Raw genomic sequence first — 18,895 nt, 5'->3', positions numbered from 1 at the left:
GGGATGAATGCTGGCATCTACCTCATAGGCTTATGGTGATGAAAGGCAGTGACCTGTGTAACACATCCAGCACGGTGCCTGGCATATAGTCCAGTCCGGTCAATGTCAGTGATCATGACCGTGACAATGAAAATTTTGTGTAAAAGATTGTTATCTAGGCTAGGGTGGGATTTCTGGTCCAGGCATTAGGGTCAGGCAAATGCATTGCCCTTACCTAACGAATGGTATGTGTTCTAACTTAAAAAGTGATCCTTGCCTACTCTGTCTTCAAAAACATATATCCTAAAATTATTTTAAAGCATAGCACAAAGTATACAAATCATGACTATCAGATTAAATATTCTAAAAGTAAAGTATAGTCAGCACCCAGGTGAAACCATTTAGGAAAGAAATAGCACCAATAGCCCAGAAACTCCTCAGAGAATAGAAGAAGAAGAAGTTGGAACATCGTCTATCTCATCCCAGGTAGTCTAGACAATGCTGCCACTAAAGCCTGGCTCAGGTGTCACAAGAGAGAAAACCACACAGCACTCTCCCCCATGAGAAGCCCAAACACAGCCCTAGCGCAATGAGTCCAGACATTTCCTGAAGAGTAGACCCAACACTTGAAAATCAGTGCATTTCACCACATCAGCAGGGCCAGAAATAGAAACAGTGTGATACTCTCAGTAGATCTCTGTTTCCTCAGCAGGGATTTTAGTGAAAATTTTCAAACATACCAAAAAGTTGGGAGAATAGCCGTATAAATTCCTCTGGAACAATGATCAAGGTACTGTTTTGTGTTTCATTTTTCTTTGTGGATATAGTTTAAAGTAAGCCCCAGACCCTTAAAATCCTCTTCCTTCCTTTTTTTTTCTGTTTCTTCTCTCTTCTTTTTTAACCTCTTAAGCTCCCAGACATCCGTTACAATTTAATTAGGACATTGTTCTCCATTTGAAGATGTCATGTGCGTTGGTTCCGGTAGACTGTGAGCCCTGGTCCTGACCACACCCTTTGTTAGCAACATCCCATTTCCCAAACATGCAGTGCACTTATTTGCCTCCGATACCCTTGCAGGTGCCACTCTTATTGCTTGGACCATCTTTTCCTTCTTCATTCATCTGTTAAACTTCTCCTCATACTTGAGGAGCCATCACCAAGAAAAATTCCATGCACCAAGAAATTCTCTAAGAGCCAGACTCTCATCTTGAGTCCTTTGGGTCTGTGAATAAGGAAACAAAGTAAGTTAATACATAGACTGCCGGGTGGCACCAACGAGATTCTTCTGTACCACAGGCTACTACAAAAGAAAGCGAGTGTTTTGTCATCAATACAGGTGATTAGAGGGAGAAAATGGACCTGAGGGAGGGTCTCTATGGAGAGGTGCCAACAGTGTGCCTTCCTAAGGAGTACGACTGAGACAAGTTATGAATTCTTGGTATACGTGTTATAAATGATAGATTGGCTGCTGGGGCACGGTCTCCAGACCTTTTTCAGATTATGATATGCTCTTTTTCAATAGCAAAAAGCCAAGATGATAAAGAGCAATCTTAGGAAAGTTTGGCCATGAATAAAGAAATGAACTGATAGACTTCAGTTAAGGTCACTTCAGGAAAACACAACTCAATTATACGATGGTAGAATGTGCAGTTTTGTAGTACAGGAAGGGATCTGGGAATCCACTGTCCCTCACCCAATACGTTGGTGTTTTCGCACAAATCAAGGAAATGCTTAAGGCCGTAAGGAAGACAATTATGGAGTTATCCAAAGGGAACAGAGGAAACCGGCAACCTGTTACTTGAAGTAGGCAGTGTGAGAGTGTGATCAGAGTCAATAAAATCTTGAAGGCTTTGTCCAACTTTGATGAAAGAAGGAAAATGTACAGTTATCCAAAGGGAACAGAGGAAACCGGCAACCTGTTACTTGAAGTAGGCAGTGTGAGAGTGTGATCAGAGTCAATAAAATCTTGAAGGCTTTGTCCAACTTTGATGAAAGAAGGAAAATGTACAATAAAAACAGAAAAAAAAAATAGCAGAGCAGGCAGCAAATTAAGGCGAGTAGCAAAGTAAAAATGATGTACGGAGACTCGGTGTCTCTAACTATATCCACATAACTATATCTTCATCTATCTATAGCTACATCTCTCTCTAGGTGCATGTCTACCTATCTATCGCCATCTTTATAGAGAGAGAAGGGTGAAAGGAAACAATACCCCCAATATAAAATGGTGTATTATGTCTGAGCAATGGAGTTATGGGTGAAGACCAGTTCCTTCGTAAATTACATTTTTACAAACATTGTTACACTGAAAATTTATTTTTATAATTGGAACAAAGAACTAGTAGAAGTTAGGTTAAAGTGTCCCATATTAGATGACTAGTGGAAAGCAGGCTGCTCTTCAGAAGTTAGCTAATCACTGACTTCTTCCCCAGTTATCCCATTTATCACTGAAAACTCGCTGATAATTCATTAATGGAGATTGAAAATTCATTAAATGTCCTGGGTACATTGGTAAAATATAAATAAGAAAGTTGGTGTGGCGGTCTAGAGATAAGAGTCATCCACTGCCTGTGTTTTCATCAAGTTGGATGAGAATGAAAAGGATTGAAAGGCATTAATTTAATTTTACCCTTACAACTTTTATACGGACGGCTCTAATTTGGCCCTAGAAAAGCTGAAAGATGATATAATTCAATCTTGATCATTTGTCAGGCAGATACTCCATTCTTGTCCTTTGTTCTTTTTTTCTTTCTGGTTTTTTTTTTTCTCCTCCTTTCTCCACATTTTTGATCCTTTAAAAAATATCCATAGACTCTTATTTGCGAGACCAAGGCACCAGTGTCAGGAAGCCAGCAGATGGAGATGTTGAGCTGCCTTTGTGAATGTCAGCCAGTCGGTCCCTCCTTAACAAATACAGTGGTTCCAACTTGAGTGGGGTTGAGAGCAGCCCAGAATTTATTTACAATACAGATTCAGGAGTTCCTGTTGTGGCTCCGTTGTAACGCACCCGACTAGCATCCATGAGGATGCAGGTTCAATACCTCACCCCGCTCAGTGGATTAAGGATCTGGCGTTGCTGTGGCTGTGGTGGTGGCTGGCAGCTTCTACCCCCAGCCCGGGAATGTCCATATGCCACGGGCGGGGGGAGCTAAAAATAAATGAATACATAAAATGCAGATTCCCAGTGCTCACCCACAGAGTTGATTCTGTAGGACTTGCATAGGGTCACGAAGTCTGGATTTTCTTTTCTTTCTTTTTCTTTCTTTTTTTTTTTTTTTTTTGGCCATGCCTGCAAGATGTTGAAGTCCCTGGGCCAGGGATCCAACCTGCACCACAGCAGCAACCAAGCTACTGTGGTGATTGTGCTGGATCTTTAGGCCCCTGCACCACAAGAAAACACTGGAATCTGGATTTTAACACACCCACTCCCCTGTGACCCTGATGCAGCCTGGCCCATGCATCACACCCTTGAGAAACTGTGATGTAAATGGTCATTGCACCCTGGTGGAGCATATATGGAAATGTTAAGAGAAAGAGTATAAATTGAGGAGGGAGCTGAGGAAAACCCAGTCCTGGGAAGCCCAGTCATCTAAGTTCTCACTGGAGGAGGCAGCACTGCCAGAGATACTGAGAAGTGGCCAGAGGGACAAGAGGATGACAGGAGAATGTGCAGTTATGGAAGCCAAAGGAAGATAGAAAGAGAGGAAAGAAAAACAGGGAAATGGCCCATAGTGTTGAATGCCGCTATGAATTAAGTGAGATGAGGACCAGAGAATACCCATTTGATTGGGTCACGTGGAGGTCACGGACAACTTCTGGGTGAGAGCCATTTTAAGAGATAGGGGGCCTATGTTGGCTGACAGTAGGTTAAAGAGCACATGGGAGGTGACGCAATGGAAGCAACAAGCATAGACGGGTCTTGGTAGACCTTTGACTGCTAAAAGGAGAGTGGGGCAAGGGTAGATTGGTTGGGAATAGGGCCCAGGGACTTTCACTTGAGTCAAAGGAGATTTGAGACTGGGCAAACGTTCATGGGAGGGGTGGAAAAGAGAAAGAGAGAGGACGGAGAGAAATGATGGATAAAATGGTGGATAGTGCAAGGTCCCTGGAAGACAGGAGGCCATGGGACCTAGAACACAGAGCCAGAGCTCTCTCTCTCATTTGACAGGAAGACAGATTCGGTCCAGATGCAGGTGGTCAGTAGGACTGATCGCAGAGGTTTTGGGGGTTCCCGTCTGAACTATTTTCTCAGGAAAAACAGGAAGAGGGTGAGTTGTTGAGCATGGCAGGGGAGGGTGTGATGGGAGGTTGCAAGACCGAAAGTTGAGGGAAGTGACAACGGTTAAAAATGGCAAGTGGGGAGAATAGGTTGACCCGATGGAAATGGGGTAACTGGGGGTATTTTGAGGTCCTAACTGAGGCTGTCAGTCATCAAGCCAAGGCGGTCAGTGTTGACCACAATAGGTAATTTTCTGCACTGCGGCAAGGGCCAGTAAAGAGAAAGGAATTTGGGTTTTCAGAGACTTTACCTAACGAAAGCTTGGAAAGCTCCAGACACTGTAGGGAAGGGAGGGACTGAGACGCTACACATTTACTCATGAGACGACAAGAGGGCTCTTGGATAGAGGAAAAGGAAAAGGGCCAGGGGAGCGGAAGTGCTGACGAGGCCAGCAAAGAGTACACTGGGGACACAACACTAAAAGTGGGCTGGAAGGATAGGAGGCAGTGGTTCAAGTTCAGGATCTCTGAAGGAAAGATTTGGAAGATGGAGCAGCTTCAAATGTGGCCCAAGAGGTGGATGCACTTTGAATGGCGTGCAGGGACATGTCATTTTAAATGAGGACATCTAAGGAACCAAGGGGCCAGAGAGTACGGTCAGGGATTGGGTTGAGAAAATGTTCCAAAGTGTTCAGTGGATGAAGCTAGGTGACCAACATGCCGATGGGAAGGCTGCTTCAGAAGGTTTCCTAGAAGATTAGCTTTGCAAATTATGCCTTTGGTTCTTTTAAAGATAATTTTTAAACTATCCGTTAGCCATATACAAGCTGGCCTCTTGTTAGGACTTTCCAACATCATCCAGATGTTAGCTCTGCCTAAGTTACCGAGCAGATGTAGTGCAATCTCAGTACAAATATCAAAAAGTTCATTTCTTTCCCTGTGGACAGATCAAGATGATATAATTCCTCTGGAAAAATACAAGAATAGCTACAAAAATGATGAAAGGGAAGAGCTTTAAAGGAAAGTTGGCCAACACGCTATTACACTATACTTCAAAGCCCCTATAATCAAAACAGTGTGGCTTTGGAACATGAGTAGACTGACAAACTAATGGAATGTAGCAGAAGGTCCAGACCTGACCAAATAACGCATGGAAATCCAGGATATGGTAAAGGTAGACAAAATGGACATTTTTCTAAATTAGGTGATCGTGAGGAAACCATTCACTATTCAATTAATGAGGGTGTGAAGACTGAATTTCCACACGGGGGAATAATAGCAATCGGATCTACATCTGACATGAGCAAAAAAAAAAAAAAAAAAAAAAAAACCAGTTCGAGATGAATACAGATTTAAAAATGCAAAATAAAAACTTAAAAGTACATAAGAAAATGAAGGGGAAGGATGTTATGATCTCAGAATAAAGTCAACGTTATTTTTAAAGGCACAGGAAAACACAGATATAAAGATTAATATCTCAAATAGATAAATGACTTCAACACATTTATGAGAAAAACATTCTACCAAAGAAAAGAGTGGCCAAACCAACCTAGTGAGATCGGTTATGGAAAAGGAAATTGAAATGGCCAATAAGCATTAAGAAAAAAAAAAAGAGCTCAACCATGTCAGTGACTGGAGACATGCAAAAGATGGTCCCCCCCCCCCCCACCGCATTGATACGTAATTTTACACCTACTAAAGTGCTAACCTTAAGCAATCTGATTACCCCGAGTCTTGGGTGAGCATATGGAACAGCGAGCACTCGGCCCGCCAAGGCAGGCGTAAGTTGGAAGCTGCTCCGCCGTCCTCACCCATCCTATGACCTAGCCACCCCTCTCCCTGAAACTCTGCACAGCACGCTGCACATGGGCCAGGCGTTAGGATAGTCCTCGCATCGCTGCTTCTAAGGGCTCGAAAGTGGACACCCTCTGGGTGTCCAGGGACAAGAAAATGGAGGAACGAGGGGCCGAGTGGCTCCACGAGGGCCTAAGGTACAGCCGGGAGAATGAAAGCACTGTGGCTGCAGGTGGCACGTGTAGATACTGTTGGTGACACCACGTCGAGTAAAACGAGGAGGGGGCAGGAGACCACAGAGAATGTGATCCAATTTACGGCAAAAGCCAGACAACCCCAGAGCGGGCGAGGCTATTTGAGGATAACACGCCAGCGTGTGTCTCTCAAAGAGGAAAACCAAGTTCGTGGAGGGGCTCCAGCAGTTACTCCTCTTAACAGGTAGCATCTTGAGGATTGTCTAGGTACAGTTTCAGGTCATCGGCACACGATGACAGTTTTACCTCTTCCTTTGCAATTTGGATTCCTTTCCTTTCTTTTTCTTCTCTGATTGCCGGGGCTAGGACTTCCAAAACCGTGTCGGGTGAACAGGGGAGAAAGTGGACGTCCTTGCCTTGTTCCTGATCTTAGAGGAAATGCTTTCGGGTTTGCACTGTTGAGAATGACCTTAGCCGTGGCTTTGTCGTATGTGGCTTTGAGGATGTTGAGGTGAGTTCCCTCTGTGCCCACTCTCTGGAGAGTTGGGTTTTTTTTGTTGTTGTTGTTTTTGTTTTGTTTTTTTTTTTATCAGAAAGGGGTGTTGAATTTTGTCAAAAGCTTGTTTTTTTCCCTGCGTCTCTTGAGAGGACCATATGTTTTTTATTCTTCAGTTTGTTAAGTGGTGTGTCACACCGACAGATCTGTGGATGCCGAGGCACCTTGCATCCCTGGGATAGATCCCACTTGACCATGGTGTATGATCCTTTTAATACGTCGTTGGATTCAGTCGGCTAATGTGTGGTTGAGGATTTTTGCATCTATGTGCATCAGTGATATGGGCCCGTGGTTTTCCTTTTTTGGGGGTGTCTTTGTCTACTTTGGGTATCAGGGTGCCAGTGGCCTCGGCGTGAGCTGGGGAGTGTTCCTAAGGTACAGCCGGGAGAATGAAAGCACTGTGGCTGCGGGTGGCACGTATAGATACTGTTGGTGACACCTCCCCCCCCTTCCCCCCCCTCCCCGCAACGGTTCGGGAAGAGTTTCCGCCTCCCCCCCCCCCCCCCGCAACGGTTCGGGAAGAGTTTCCGCCGGGTGGGTGTTAACTCTTTTCTCTGAACGTTTGCTAGAATTTGCCCCGTGAAGCCATCTGGTGGTGGACTTTTGGTTTTCGGAAGTTCACCTTGGGGCACACCTGAAGCCAACACACCATTGTCAATGAACCCTACGGCCATCAAATCAAGTTCAAGGTAAATAAATCAAAGATGAAGACCCAAAGCTTGGAAACGGAGGGGTATGGTTTGCCCAGAACACCGGGGAGGACGGCTATTCCTCCGCAAGGGGGCAAGGTGAAGGGGTGAGTGGGAAGGACCCCGGGCGGGGACCGGGTGGGAAACGGGAACGTCCCTGTCAAGGCGAAGGTGGCGGCGTGGGCACCCAGGTGCTCCCTCCGGAAGCCCTATCCTTCTGCGCTGTCCCAGGAAGACAGCCACCAGAAGCGCCTTGGAAGCTGGCAGCTGGAAACGCCCAGGGCAGGTCCGGGGGGCCTTGGCACGGTGCCCAGGAGGCCGGCCCCTCCAGGGGGCGTGGCTCGGCCGAGGCCCCGCCTCCCGCATGCGCACTGCGAGGGCCAACCATCGCAGCTCCCGCCCAGGAGAGGCCTGCCCGCGCCTTCCACGCCGAGGTCGTCTGAGGAGCGTCCGCCTGTGGAGGTGGCGTGGCCGTCGCGGGCGATGGCGGGAGGGACAGAGGGACCCTCAGGGAGGCCCGGAGGGGGCCGAGGCCCAGCATAGCCATGTGGCGGGGGGGGGGAGGGAGGAGGGGGGCAGATGGGGGAGGGGCGGGGCCTCCTCAGACCTGAGGGGAGCAGAGCGTGGGGCGAGTGGGGGCGGCCAGGCTGACCTCGGAGGCGAGGTGTCCACCGGGCCCCCCATGGGGCTCCCTTCCGCAGGCCCGGACAAGGCCCCTGAGGGCGGGGCCCCTGAGGGCCGGGCCCCAGGGCAGGGAGCAGGTCTGTCAGTGCCCATGTCCCGGGAGGGGACGGTCTGATCGGGGGCCGAGGGTCCGTCCCCTCGCGTCTTTCCTTCGTGCCCGGCCGCGGAGCGGGACGGTCAGGTGCCGCGAGATCGTCCTGGGGTGCAGCGGGCGTGTGGGGAAGGCCCCCGGCCTGCCGGTGCCTGGGCAGGCGCAGAGCGGTTGACTCCGTGTCCCTGCGGAGCCTCGGGGCCTTGTCTTTGTCCTGCTCCTGCCTGAGGTCGGGCCTCCAGCCTGCCACGTGGTCCCTGGGGACCCAGGCACCCAGGGCAGGGGTGGCCTCTGTCCCGACGTGGAGCCGAGAGTCTGGCAGAGGGCGCCTGACCCTCAGATGTCCACGGGCAGGGCCGGGGGTGGGGGCGGGGGGCGCCGGTGCGGGCGCCGGTCCTCCGTCGCAGCCCTTGGGGGAGGGGGTGTGTGTCACGGTCACCCTCCGCTTTGTCAGCTCCTGGGGCAGCAAGAGCCCGCGCTGGTCTGCACCGAGGACCCTGGCCTGGCGTCGCTCCTTGACCGTGTGCCCGTTTCCTGAAGTCTGCGCTCCCAAGGTGCAGCAGAGCTGTCTCTGCCTCTGAAGACACCTGGCCATGGCACCTGCTGCGAGGAGGCGCCTGAGGAAGCCTGTGCGCGCCCCCCCGATGGAGCCTCGGGGGATGGAAGTCTATGACGTTGAGGGACAGGAGAGCAGAGGGCCGAGTGGGCCAGAGGATGTCCCCGAAGGTACCGTCTCCCCAGACACCTTTGCAGAGCGCAGCACACGGGTCCCTCGGGTCACTGGCTCTCAGTCCTCCACAGGTAAACAGGGAAATCCACGTGTGTGCAAAGCCGTGTCCCGTCCTGGAGGGTGCCCGCCTCACCCCCCTCACATCCCAGACCCAACCCGGGGCGGCCATGCAAGCTCCACAGCCGCTCCTGCCGGCGCCCCCAAGTCCCTCGCGCCAAGAATAGCTGCTGGGAGCTCCCCCGTTCCCTGTGACGTTCAGCCCTGAAAGGCTTGTGACAGTGTCTTCCCAAAGTGGCCCTGGTCCCTGACCTCACGTCATCTGACCTGCACGTAGGGGATGCCTTTCCTATGTCTGCTTTAAAAGCTTCGGGGGGGGGGGGGGCGGGCGGCGGGGAGCACAGAGCCTGAAACCCTCCACGGCGAGGCCGCTTCTCCGTGAAAGCTGATCAAAATGCCACGCTTCATTTTAAATGCTTTCCATTTGTACTTCAATGCAGGAAACAACCCAGCTACTGATGATAACCAGGGGGGCATAAGTCCTTCTCCAGGAACCTCTGAGGACGACGTGGGGTAATGTGTTCAAAGTACTTTTTGCTTGCCCAATAAGGTTCTTTAAGAGAAGTAAAGATGGACTCTGGTGACCAGTACCATATGTAAAACACTTGGCGGGACACAGTTCTTCCCGAACAAGCACGGTATTTTGGGCACCCTTATTTAAAAACTTAACGTAATTTCTTTACAGGAATGAATTACGGAATATGTTGGAAAGATTTGAAGGTAAGCTTTAGAAGGTGTTGCAGTTAACCTTTATAACATTGTAATATGAGATGTTAATGCCTTGTTCTCAGATTCAGGATTTTCCATAAGTATTTAGTGTGATTTGGTGTCACAGATGTCCTTAGTTTCCCTTTTTATTGTGGCTGTGGAGAGAATGGTGCTCCCAGTGGTGAGGTAAGAGCGATGCTTTTATTTTATAGGTGGGTGCCTTTGATGACCGGTGGCGGGGGTCTATGAGAAGAATTTGGATGAAATAATCTTTTTCCCACTTGGCATCTCAGAGTAAACAATAGATCAGTTTTAAACATCAATTTTTAAATGTTCTCCCTCGGGCTGCTTACTCTGACTTTTCTGTTTCTTTGGTGTAGAATGTTACACCGAAGCCTGTACAATAAAAGTCTCTGTTGTTGTATTTACAGTAACCGTGCAGTGGAGAACTAGAGACAGCTTTGCTATATATAGCATGCCGGTAGATGTACAGTCTGAAGCGTGAGCTTTAACGTTTAAAATTGTCCTGTCAGGTATCAGTTACGTTACCTGAGTCACAGGAGAAGTTGCTAACAAAGAGTCTGAGTCGGTTTTTTGAGTCCTCTGAATGGATCATTTATATAATCAAGGGGCTTGAGTGTGAGCTGTCTCATAAGTTGATTATCATGCAAGATAAACTGGATGTATGAAATATCGGTATAAGGGTGCAGCTTGTCATGGTCCCGGGAAAATAACTATTCATGGAAGATCCATAGCATACCATCAGATGCTGAGTTAGGAAAGCCTTTTTAGAAGTTGAAACATTTTACAGATTGCAAAGCTTCTTTTAAACGATGCTGCAAGAAAAACCTCTTTTCCCCTTCAAAATGGATTTAGAAAGTGTTTCTGAATAAATTCTTTTATTTCCTTAAACTTGCCATGGTCATTGTCTTTAACTCAAGTATACGTAAAGTCCTCATTGACGAAACTTATAAAAATAATTTTCTTACCTTGCCACTTATGTTTATTTCTCTTTCGGACACTTTAAAAGTTGAATGATGACGTGTGCTTTTCATATCGAGTTCTAACGATAATCCATATGAACGTGCCCTGTGAGTTGGAGGATATTCTATAAATTCACTTTAAGAACTAGCCTTTAGAACTATTTCCTCCCAAGAAAATGAAAGGCTGTCTTTGGGATCCTTTTTCCACAGTTTGGGAAAGAGTACCTTTGGTCCCTTAGCTCCTTTTCCATTACAACTTTTAAAAAAGGTGTGCAGTTATAAACATTAGACTTGAGGTACTAGTAAGCAAAAGATTTCACATAAAGAAAGGAAGCGAATAATCTTGATTTTTGACTGATACGTTTTTCTAAATGCTAATTTTTTCCTCAGTGCTACCAGATCAACATTAAATGTAAATAAATGTGTATGCTTAATGTAGGTGACATTAAAAAGGTTCTTCATGCAAAGAGAAAAAGATTTATAACAAACACCAATTCTTCTGTCAAAACTATTAACCAGAAAATTGAGCATGTTTGGAAAACCCAGGAAGAGCAAAGGTAACAGACATTGTTGGTTTTTAGAACCCAGACCTGTGTGTCGCTTCTTAATATTTGTGAGTACATGTTCATTAAAATAATGCTGTTACCCTCTCTATATTGGAGTCTCTATTGAAAAGTACATGTGGCTTTGACTCTTAGCTAATCAAACAATTCCTTTAGTCCTAGAGCCTTGCACCTTCATTGAAAGGAGAGGTATTACTAGAGGTCAATAAAGACAACCTATTTTCTCCTTTCAAACTGTCATTGAGTTTTCTTAGTACTGAAGACAAATTTATATTCATTCTTGGAATATGCTAGCTGAATAAAAGAGAAGTGTCTTTTGAGAGTTAGCTGCCTTCAATTACGTAGAAAAGGCTAATCTTATATTTAAGTAATTTTAAAATGTGCCTTTATTGGGGCCACCATTCTTTTGTGCGGAATCTTTATTGGTGCAGGGTGCTAGGGAAAGGTGGAATATTCTTGTTTGGAGAGCTTATATGATGTCCTTGTTGAATCTACTTATCATGTCACAACCCGTATGTTATTCAGTAAGAGAAGTTGCGGGGGAACACCCTCGTAGGTAAAATGCATTTTGGGGAAATTTTATAATGCAATAAATAAGTCTTCCTTAGTTTCCAAGACCTAAGGCAGATGAGTTAGCATCCCTCTTAGAGAGCTAGGAGCACGTGCTCAAGGAATGAGAGTAAATCATCCATTTTATTCTGCTGTTTCTTATCTGAAGATTTCAGGTGTGATCACTCCTTTCTTCCTTTATAGTATAGTGTATGTCATATCAATTTTGTTTTGAATGTGTTTACTTTTTTCTTAGAGGTATGAAGTGTGACATTGCTCCTTATGTCATTTTACAGGCAGAAGCTTTACCGCGAATATTCTCAGCAGTTTGTGACTTTGTTTCTGGAGTGGGATATAAGTGTGCAGAAAACCAAGGAAGAAGAGGAAAAACTAGCTGTTGGTATCAGGCTTAGCTTTATAACTAATCGATCATAACCAGGCCCCAAGTCCTTATGGACTAGACCCATAGACCTGAGCCAGGGCCCCATCGCTGGCTCTGTGGCTGAGATTACAGGAAATCAGAGACGTATAGGGACACACCATACTCACAAAGCCCCCTGGTCTTTACTCCCTCTCTTGGTTAGGATTCTTGCCATTCCAAGTGACACAAATGTACCAGAGTACAAAAGAAGAGTTTCTTGGTTTATCTAAGGAAGTCAGGGGGAGTTTAGCTCCAGACACAGCTGAATGGGCTGGGGAAAGGTTGCTCAGGCAGTGTCTGCTGGGCTCTGTGTCTGTCTCCTAGTAGGCTTTCTCCATGGGTTCTGCAAGACAGAGTCTTGTAATCCTCAATTCGCGACTGGTTTAGTAAACCCCAGTGGACCTAGGCAGCCTTTCTCAGTAGCCCGGCAGGAAGTTCCTCTGGAGGACTGTTGGTCCTCTAGTTTGGATGCCTGGCTTATTCCTGAACCAGTCATTGCAGTCAGGGCATGGTTTACTCTTAATGGACGGGCCCCTATCAGAGTGAGGGGTAAGGATGGTGGAGGAGGTGTTGCCTTTCAAGGCTAGAGGAGAAGACCTGGAATTGTTTCCTGACAGCAGGTTGGTACATGCACTCTTGAGTGAAAATGTCACTGCCAAGCAGCATTATAGTCCAAATTAGATGAGTGTCACAGTGGTCACAAACTCAAAGTGAGACCTGGCTGCATGGTTGTGGCTAAGCAGCTGGAGAATTGGATTTTCCAGGGTCAGGGTTAGCTGGGCATGTTGACAGAGTGGAAAGGGGACAAGGTACAAATGCAAGGGCATAGGTGTAGTGAATGACCACGGCTTTAGCCGGGAAGGAGGAGACTGGAGCCAGGGGGTGGAGACAAGGGGCTGTGAAAAGTGTTCAGTTCGATGGAGATGTCCGGTCCTGATGGATTGCTGAGCTGTGGTACAAAAAGAAGTGAGCTACAAGCATAGGGAGGCAGAGGTTGCACACTGAGGGAAACGGGGAAACGGTATAGTGCAGTGGTCAAGACCCCGGGCTCTGGAACTGCAACATTCGGGATCCAGTTCTGATTACTGGCCATGGAGCCATGGGCAGATTATCTATCTCCATGTCTTAATGTCCTCATCTGTGAAGGGGGTGTAATAAGAGCACTTGTGTCATGGGTTTGTTTTGAGGATAAATAAATTCCTATATGATAAGTTTACTTAAAATCTTTCGGAGCAGGACCTGACATACAGTTCCTATATGAGTTTGCTGTTCTTCATGTTATGTAGATTGTCCAGTTGTTGGGGTGGGAGTGATAAAACCTAGGGTAAGAATATGTAAGTGAATGGCTAAACGAGGGGAGAGGACAAAATTGATTTTGAAGATCGGGTCAAAGAACTCAAAGTTTACATTACTGAAAGGTTCTTCTGTGTGGACGTCGAATGACCAGCAATTATTACATGGCTGAGTGTTGTTAGGAAGGAATTTTTCTTAATTGATTGCTGTTAAGTAGGGTAATTACATAGATTTATTTGTTTTTAGTAAAGACATGGTTATAAAGGCCATTTGTGGATTTTTGACACTACCAAGAATTAGGATGTATGTTTTGAATATGGGTAAGAAGGGAAATTTCCTGTGTTATTATTATATTCCTACTTCTGTCTGTACTACAGTGTGCTCACCACCAAAAATTCAGTTTCCACCCATTGCCATCCATTAAGATTGATTCCCTTCAATGTTATAAACCAATTTTACCTCAATAAAAAATAAGAATGAAAGAGAAAGAAGAGAGAAAAAAAGGAAGGAAAGAAAGAAAGAGAGAAGGAGAGAGAGAGAGAAGGATCCTTCTTAATGACTGATGGATAGTGTTTTTACATTTGTTCGTTTCCTGGTGGTAAACACAAATGTCTAGGCGTTGTAAAAGTTAACACAGAAAATGTTAAAAATATTGATTTAAAGAATAATCCTTTTAACTTAATGTAGAATTATGTTTTGCTAAATATTAAGTGAAGCACATTTTATCTCAACTTTTTTCTTTTATATTTGTAGAATTTGTGTCATGAGCAACAAAAGATTTTTCAACAAGCTAGAATTGTTCAGAGCCGGAGGCTGAAAAAAATTAAAAATCTATATGACCAGTTCTTAAAGGTCTGTTGTATTTGGTAACACAGTGTATTCTTATAAAACCTAGTGTCTGTTTTGAAGTAGACGTTAGATTGTTTCCTAACTTATGGGAACAATATTTTGGTTATACATCTTAAATTCTTAACCATTTTCCATTTGGATTTCCTGTTCCTGGCTTAAAGTGAATGTTAAATTTATTTTTATTTTTTAGGATTTATTCATAGTTTGTGATATTATTTAAACACAGGAAATGGTAAATTGGGAATATGGCCTAGAAATAGACATATTGTGACTAAAACTGATACTTCAAAGAATCATACTTTTGTATTCAACAGTCAGTTTGGGGGGAGGTCAGTGATAACGATATCGTGGAAAGTAGGGAGTCTATGATTAGGCTCACGTGTCTTTTCTGTTTACTTCACCGGTTTATGTAAAATAGGAAGTATTTTACATGGTGGTTGAATATCATTGAATGATTGACTATCTCCTTTATTTTAAATTGTGTTGTATGGGTGTTTTGTGGCATGTTTGCCTTTAGAATTACTACAGTGACTAAAAATGGCTTTATGTACAAATGTATAATCAATCATAAGAAGCAGCTTGGGTGCCTAACAGTGTGAAACAGTCAGGGGGGCAAAAAGTTTGTGAACTGAGAATCATCCACTGTCCCCTTCTCACGTTAGCATCGTCCTCTGCTTCACGCAGACACAGTCTTCTCTAGGAAGCAATGGAATCCCGGATAGACCCCTTCTTTTTGTGATGGGATGTTCCATGTAATCATCATCTTGCTCAAATACATGTGAATATGTCATTCTTCTAAACGAATTGAGATGGTTTGAGTAAACTAGTAAAAGGGTTTGAAAATAAATATTCTTTAAGGAACATATGCAACACGGTTATTTTAGAAGTGTTTCCAAGTAGACAACATGCTGTTCTAATGCCCCCTGGGAACGGATTATTAATTGGTGAGAATATCTGATAAAGTACCAAAGAAGATTGCTTCTAAAGGTTATTGCTAAATGTCATTGCTTAGGGTGGTAACTTTAGTGTTGTCTTTGACTCCTTCAAGCCCCTTGTGCTTCCCACTCAGCTATTACTAGGCCCCGCAATTTATCGCCTCTGCAACTAGACTTTTATTTCTTTCTTTGAATTCCCACTGCCACTGCCCTACCTAGTTCAGGACCTCATCATTCCTTGCTTGCACTGGTTTCTGTCTTCCCTGATTTCTGTCTTCTCCAATCCATCCTTCACCGCTCTGCCATATGATCTTCCTAAAGGTATCCCTGCCCTCCTGAAAACCTGCCATGAGCTTCCCAGTTCAAATCCTCAGGCATTCAAGGTGTCCCCCACAGCAAGACCCTCTCTTTGTAGTTTCCTGTTTGCATTCTTTGTTCCCTCCCACCCCTCCAGATTAGTTGCTTTCCCTGCACTAAGTCACCATGGCCTCCTTGCTTTGCTTGTGTGCCTCCCCGAGAAAACGTTTAATTCCCTCTCTCCTTTATGTTTTGCCAACGAGATCAGAATCAGTCTTATTTTCCACCACACAGCCACAACGTGATGTGCTTCCTAAATTGTTATAATGTTCTTGTGTTGGAGTTCCTGTTGTGGCGCAGTGGTTAATGAATCCGACTAGGAACCATGAGGTTGCGGGTTTGACCCCTGGCCTTGCTCAGTGGGTTAAGGATCTGGCGTTGCCGTGAGCTGTGGTGTGGGTGGCAGATGCAGCTCGGATCCCGCGTTGCTGTGGCTCTGGCATAGGCCGGTGGCTACAGCTCTGACTCGACCCCTAGCCTGGGAACCTCCATATGCCGAGGGAAGCGGCTCTAGAAAAGGCAAAAAGACAAAAAAAAAAAATAATAATGTTCTTGTGTTCTTTCTTTTTTTTTTTTTTTTCTTTTTTAGGGCCGCACCTGAAGCATATGGAGGTTCCCAGGCCAGGGGTCTAATCAGAGCTACAGCCGCTGGCCTACACCCCAGCCACAGCAATGCCAGATCCAAGCCGTGTCTGCGACCTACACCACAGCTCACGGCAACCCCAGATCATCAACCCTCGGGGTAAGGCCAGGGATCGAACCCACAACCTCATGGTTCCTAGTCAGATTCGTTTCTGCTGCGCCACGACGGGAACTCCCTGTTTCTTTATTGCTTGTTTTTAATTCTTACTAGAATGAGGAAGAGATCGTGTATTCATTTTCTAATTCCTCCACAGCACTTAACAGAGTACTTTATGGGATGCACCAGATCCCTATTTATTGAGTGCATAGTAAAGATTTAGAAAATACATTTGCTTCTCATAACTTAACAACGAGGTAATATTACTGATCACCTTTTTCCCTCTAATGGAATCTTGTTACATTGATTATTAGTCATTATAAGTGCATTGTTACCTGGTGTTTAGAAAGCTTATCAGAGAGTTTTTAAAATTATGACATTTCATGATAAGTGACTGTTAGTCTTTTTCTCCTTCCTTTCCTCCTCCTCCCCCTCGTCTCCACCTCCTTCTTCTTGTTTCCTCCTCCCTCTCCTCCCTTCCTCCCTTCCTCTTTCTTTCATTCTTTTGTTCATTCGTTCTTTCGTTCTTCCTACTTTCTTTCTTTTTCTTTCTTTCTTTCTTTTTTCACCCCACCTTGGCCTTAACTGTTTGTGAGTCCATTGTTTTGAGCAAAGTGTACTGTTGTTGTACCTCTGTAATAATGAAATTTCTTAAATAATAATATTTGACTCCAATACAACATTTAAAAGATTGCTTAAGTGGGTATTTTGATCTCCATGTATTAGTTCCAATATTTTTGGAATAAATAGTGAGCATCCTTTGCATACCGAGAGCTGTTACGTTTGACATTTAATTGTGTTTAGAATGTGAGATGAAAAGTGATGCTTTATCACTGAACTAGGCCTTTTGTTTTAGAGTATGGCGGACTTTGAGAAGGATCACGAACATCTTCTTACTGATGAGCAAAGTGAAGTTAGACAAGGAATGGCCATGTTGCAGGACACAATTGTGATGGAAACTGTAAGTAGTGTTAATATTAAGAACTAAGGAAGGACGTGAGCATGAGGGCATTTTGTTTGCACACACAATTACCTCACTAATATGCAAATATTTAATGTTTCCTTTCCTGAAACAGCAGCAGCAAGAGCTGGCAATTGTTCGAAAGTCTCTTCAATCCCTGTTATTCTGATGGCTTTGAAGAAAAAACTTGAACCTAAATTGTATGATACAAGTGTAACGTTGGCTCCATCGAAGCACATTGCCATGGGTTTATCGTTTGTTTGTTAAGTGTAAGAATCTTTTTCTGTTAACCACCAAATGAATCCTAAATAGTTATGTGGGTAGCAGCAATTCCACAGTTACATGTACTAAGCTTTCAACCCTTTGGTAACAATGGAGATGTTTTCTCCCTAACACTGTCAACTAACTTTGAGCAATTAAGTTCACTTAATTTTAGGTTTTGGCCCCAGCAATTCCGTATCAGTCCCACAAGGTAGAAAGTACAAGTGTGGAATGTTACAGCATTCTTCCTTAAGGAAAAAAAATTAAAGAATATAAAATCTATTTAGTCTGTGCATTCCTTTTTATGTACACAATAGTTGACAGAGCCAATTCCAATGCGGGGTGGGGGATGATTTCAAAGGAAAATGTACTCTATTGCCTTATAACGACTGTTAAAAACACTTGAGAGTCTGTTTTTGGATGAATTAAACTGCTAAAAATCATTAAGAGAACAGACCTAACTATGTCAATATCAGAGCTGAGACATGGATTTGTGAATATGTCATTTCCACAAAGATATCAAAATGTCTTTTAATTGGTGTTGGTCCACTATTAAATGACACTTGCCCTTAGCCTTGATCAAAAGTATTTCACTAATATCTACACACACTTAACTACTGATGGTTTTATGTATTTCACATCTGTCTTTGAAGCTGAGTGACCTAGAGTGCTTTGTTTTCAAGTTTAATATTCAGCGGCTCTGTGGAAAGTTGGTTTTGTTTTCATATAAAAACTTGAATAATTAATTATTGTACCTTTCCTTTTGTAATGGACATTTTTATCTATGACAATATTCAAAATCTCCATTTGGGAACATTGGATTTAATGAGTATGAAATTGGTTCAGAATATATTTGGAATAAGTCAGTTAACTGTATTCTTATTCTGAGTTACTGAAATTGTTTTCAGTGTGTTATTTTTTTAAAAATCCATTTGGAGGAACGGAGTGAATGACTCTGGTTTTTTTATTTGTTTTTAATGTACTTAGTGATCAAACAACTGACATTTTATTCTCTTACCACTTCAAAAGGGTAAATGTGTACTTGAAGTGACTGTGGCTGATAACGTAAAGACAGGATTATTTTTAAACAACCATTTTGTTAGGAGACAAATTTTCTTAAATGTGTACTGTGTTTATGTTAACGTTTTACTTTTTTTAAATGGTAATGTTTGGTGTCCACTTTAATTCAGCATAACAAAGAACAAGTCGCCCCAAAGCGAATGCAAAGATTCATTTTCCTCCTGAACTGGACAGACAGATGCCTTTTACTAGGTGCAAATTATA

At 44.2% G+C, this 18,895-nt stretch overlaps 1 protein-coding gene across 2 annotated transcripts; it reads left to right on the top strand.

Annotated features, from left to right (window-relative positions):
- On the top strand, positions 7,810–18,312 carry LOC100154655 (synaptonemal complex protein 3-like). Of its 2 annotated transcripts, none has more exons than XM_001927581.5 (9): positions 7,810–7,892; positions 8,660–8,931; positions 9,433–9,505; positions 9,678–9,712; positions 11,123–11,240; positions 12,092–12,191; positions 14,263–14,361; positions 17,246–17,350; positions 17,466–18,312. In XM_001927581.5, the coding sequence occupies exons 2-9, from the start codon at positions 8,799–8,801 to the stop codon at positions 17,517–17,519; spliced, it is 717 nt and encodes a 238-aa protein (XP_001927616.4). In that variant the 5' UTR covers positions 7,810–7,892; positions 8,660–8,798; the 3' UTR covers positions 17,520–18,312. The 2 variants fall into 2 exon arrangements, with proteins under 2 accessions (XP_001927616.4, XP_005674032.1); XM_005673975.2 differs by having other exon boundaries at positions 8,660–9,006.

The sequence above is a fragment of the Sus scrofa genome, chromosome X, assembly GCF_000003025.6.
Source record: "Sus scrofa isolate TJ Tabasco breed Duroc chromosome X, Sscrofa11.1, whole genome shotgun sequence".
NCBI classification, from domain to species: Eukaryota; Metazoa; Chordata; class Mammalia; order Artiodactyla; family Suidae; genus Sus; species Sus scrofa.
This window is presented reverse-complemented; position numbering and strand designations above follow the sequence as displayed.

What these genes read in the sequence shown, in the direction of transcription:
- LOC100154655 (XM_005673975.2), top strand. Translation starts at nt 8,799, where the DNA reads ATGGCACCTGCTGCGAGGAGGCGCCTGAGGAAGCCTGTGCGCGCCCCC. An exon ending in AAGAAGAGGAAAAACTAGCT is followed by an intron (nt 12,192 to 14,262) that starts GTTGGTATCAGG and finishes TTATATTTGTAG; the next exon opens with AATTTGTGTCATGAGCAACA. An exon ending in TATATGACCAGTTCTTAAAG is followed by an intron (nt 14,362 to 17,245) that starts GTCTGTTGTATT and finishes CTTTTGTTTTAG; the next exon opens with AGTATGGCGGACTTTGAGAA.